Source organism: Pan troglodytes, chromosome 20 (assembly GCF_028858775.2).
Source record: "Pan troglodytes isolate AG18354 chromosome 20, NHGRI_mPanTro3-v2.0_pri, whole genome shotgun sequence".
NCBI classification, from domain to species: domain Eukaryota; kingdom Metazoa; phylum Chordata; class Mammalia; order Primates; family Hominidae; genus Pan; species Pan troglodytes.
In genome coordinates, this window is record NC_072418.2 from 11,977,630 (window position 1) to 11,981,448 (window position 3,819).

Sequence of the window (3,819 nt, forward strand, 5' to 3'; positions counted from 1 at the left end):
GGAACTGAGAATTAACTGTCACATCACCAGTGTCAGGTCACAGAAAAAAAGATTGCCTGAGTTGAAAATGCGTATCTTAATCATGATTATACACCTATTAGCATGAAGGAACTATGGAGATGTATCAAAAGACATGGCGAGTCTGCAGTTATTTGGAAGGATCCTATCAAAGAAGAAATTACTGTCCATAGGTTTGAATCAAATAATTAAAACTCATGAGTATATGGTAAAGGAGAAAGATTACTGCTAAATTAAAGGTAGTTTGAGAAACTCCATACGTTTCAAATGGAATTAGGCTACCAAATGGCTGAGTGAATCAGGATCTTTGGAAGGACTCTATAGAGGTTGCATCCAAGAGTGATATTGAAGAGTGATTGAATGTTGCTTTTTCCTCCTTTCCCGGTAGACACACAGCTACATGGAAGCAGAAAACCTTACAGAATTATCAGAATTCCTCCTCTTAGGACTCTCAGATGATCCTGAACTGCAGCCCGTCCTCTTTGGGCTGTTCCTGTCCATGTACCTGGTCACGGTGCTGGGGAACCTGCTCATCATCCTGGCCGTCAGCTCTGACTCCCACCTCCACACCCCCATGTACTTCTTCCTCTCCAACTTGTCCTTTGTGGACACCTGTTTCATCTCCACCACAGTCCCCAAGATGCTAGTGAACATCCAGGCACGGAGCAAAGACATCTCCTACATGGGGTGCCTCACTCAGGTGTATTTTTTAATGATGTTTGCTGGAATGGATACTTTCCTACTGGCTGTGATAGCCTATGACCGGTTTGTGGCCATCTGCCACCCACTGCAGTACATGGTCATCATAAACCCCCATCTCTGTGGCCTCCTGGTTCTGGCATCTTGGTTCATCATTTTCTGGGTCTCCCTGGTTCATATTCTACTGATGAAGAGGCTGACCTTCTCCACAGTCACTGAGATTCCGCATTTCTTCTGTGAACTGGCTCAGGTCCTCAAGGTGGCCCGCTCTGATACTCTCCTCATTAACATTGTCTTGTATGTGGCCACGGCACTGCTGGGTATGTTTCCTGTAGCTGGGATCCTCTTCTCCTACTCTCAGATCGTCTCCTCCTTAATGGGAATGTCCTCCACCGAGGGCAAGTACAAAGCCTTTTCCACCTGTGGATCTCACCTCTGTGTGGTCTCCTTGTTCTATGGAACAGGACTTGGGGTCTATCTGAGTTCTGCTGTGACCCATTCTTCCCAGAGCAGCTCCACGGCCTCAGTGATGTACGCCATGGTCACCCCCATGCTGAACCCCTTCATCTACAGCCTGAGGAACAAGGATGTGAAGGGGGCCCTGGGGAGACTCCTTAGCAGGGCAGCCTCTTGTCTCTTACGGGACACAACCTCAGAACTAAGAGGATGCTATGGGTCCCTTAAGCAAATGTGAATGCACATATCCTAGATCTTGCTCTCCCCTAAAATATATGTTGCAGTTTCCTATTTTCAAAGCACCTACGACTTTGCTTAAAATGTTTTTGTATGGCCGGGCACGGTGGCTCACACCTGTAATTGCAGCACTTTGGGAGGCAGAGGCGGGCAGATCATGAGGTCAAGAGATCGAGACCATCCTGGCCAACAGGTGAAACCCTGTCTCTACCAAAAATACAAAAATTAGCTGGGCGTGGTGGCACACGCCTGTAGTCCCAGCTGCTTTGGAGGCTGAGGCAGGAGAATCGCTTGAACCCAGGAGGTGGAGGTTTCAGTGAGCCGAGGTAGCACCACTGCACTCCAGTCTGGGTGACAGAGCGAGGCTCTGTCTGAAAAAAAAGAAAAAAAAAGTTTTTGTATTAGGTTGGTGCAAAAGTCATTGCAGTTTTGCCATCAAAAGTAATGGCCAAAACTGCAATGACTTTTGCACCCACCTAATATATTTCTGCTGAAGAGCTCTCTCAGTAATTCCTTTTAAAGTTTTCTTCTCTGCACATAGTCCTTAAAGTTCCATCTTTGATCCATTTTTTTAGTGCCATTCCTGAGATTTCTAACTTGACATTATAAAACTCTTCATGTCAAATGCTGACACAGGTCCTCGAAAATGATCCATTTGAATGTTACTGTTTCATCTTAATTTGATTTTGCTCTTGTTATCCCTGGAAGAAATAAAATGAAATTCATCAAATATTCAAAGCAAAGTACTTACCATATCAAAACTCTGCTTACTAGTTTACATCTATAAACTATTTCATCCTAAAAACCTTTCTTTGAGTTATTTTCTGTCATTCACTCTATTTCTCAGAGGCAGAGATTGAGTTGAGGTCGGCTATATCAGGCAGTGTGACACTGCAGCCCCACTACTAACTTTGCTGACCCGAATTTCATAAAAATACTCAGGAGCTTTTCAAGTTGAAAGCTGGGATCTAGATTCACAGGCTGGTTCATTCATAAAATTCATAGAGATTAGTGCTTCGGAGTACCCTGAGCTGTTGCTTCATTCCTTGTGATTCTTGCTTTTGTCCTTCTTTCCTTCTCTCTTCCCTTCTATCCTTCCTCCTTTCTCCCTTCTTTCTCTTATTCTCTCCCTCCTTCCTTTCCTTGTTCCTCTAGGTTTTTTTAAACTGATTAATTTATTTATTTATTTTTGAGACGGAGTCTCGTTGTGTCCCCCAGGCTGCAGTGCAGTGGCACGATCTCGGCTCACTGCAAGCTCCGCCTCCCGGGTTCACGCCATTCTCCTGCCTCAGCCTCCTGAGTAGCTGGGACTACAGGCGCCCCCCACCACGCCCGGGTAATTTTTTGTATTTTTTTTTTTTTTTTTAGTAGAGTCGGGGTTTCACCGTGTTAGCCAGGATGGTCTCGATTTCCTGACCTCGTGATCCATCCGCCTGGGCCTCCCAAAGTGCTGGGATTACAGGCGTGAGCCATCGCGCCCGGCCCTCCTTACGTATTTTAAGTTCAGCCTGAAAGTTTCTCCATGCATATGAACTGTAACCTACCTGGATGTTTAAACAGATTGTACCCTATGCCTGAGCCAATTATCTGTGTTTGAGCCATCAAAGCTGGCCAGCCTTTCAAACCGTATTCAAATTCGTCGAACGCCGAGCAGTAACCCATCCAGCTGTTTGTGTACTTCACTTCCATTCTTTTGTACGTCACTTTTCTTTTTCTGTCCATAAATTTTCTTCCCCTAAATGGCTGCACTGGAGCCTCTCTGAACCTATTCTGGTTGGGGGTTACCCGATTTGCGAATCGGTATTTGCTCAATTAAACTCTATTAAATTTGACCGGGCGTGGTGGCTCATGCCTGTAATCCCAGTGCTTTGGGAGGCCAAGGCGGGTGGATCACTTGAGGTCAGGAGTTCAAGACCAGCCTGGCCAACATGGTGAATCCCCGTCTCTACTAAAAATACAAAAAAAAATTAGCCGGATGTGGTGGTGGGCACCTGTAATCCCAGCTACTCAGGAGGCTGAGGCAGGGGAATCGCTTGAACTCAGGAGGTGGAGTTTGCAGTGAGCCGAGATGACACCACTGCACTCCAGCCTGGGGGACGAAACCAGACTCTGTCTCAGAAAAAGAATAAAAAATAAAACAAAAAAAACCCTCTATTAAATTTAATTTGTCTAAGGCTTTTCTTGTAACACAACAAAACTGCACATGTACTTTCTGAATCTAAAATAAAATAAAATGGCCAGGCACGGTGGCTCACGCCTGTAATCCCAGCACTTTGGGAGGCTGAGGCAGGCGGATCACTTGAGGTCAGGAGTTCGAGACCAGCCTGGTCAACAGCTCCTAATGTCACAGGGGTGTACACACTGTAATATTATTCACAATATCCTAAAGGGATGTTACTACTAATGTCA

At 45.5% G+C, this 3,819-nt stretch overlaps 1 protein-coding gene across 1 annotated transcript; it reads left to right on the forward strand.

The window, feature by feature from the left end:
* The first annotated feature begins 418 nt into the window (after positions 1 to 418).
* Positions 419 to 1,411, forward strand: OR7D1 (olfactory receptor family 7 subfamily D member 1). The gene is given in 1 exon segment (NM_001168366.1): positions 419 to 1,411. A coding segment is annotated over 1 exon segment (993 nt).
* Positions 1,412 to 3,819: the final 2,408 nt, after the last annotated feature.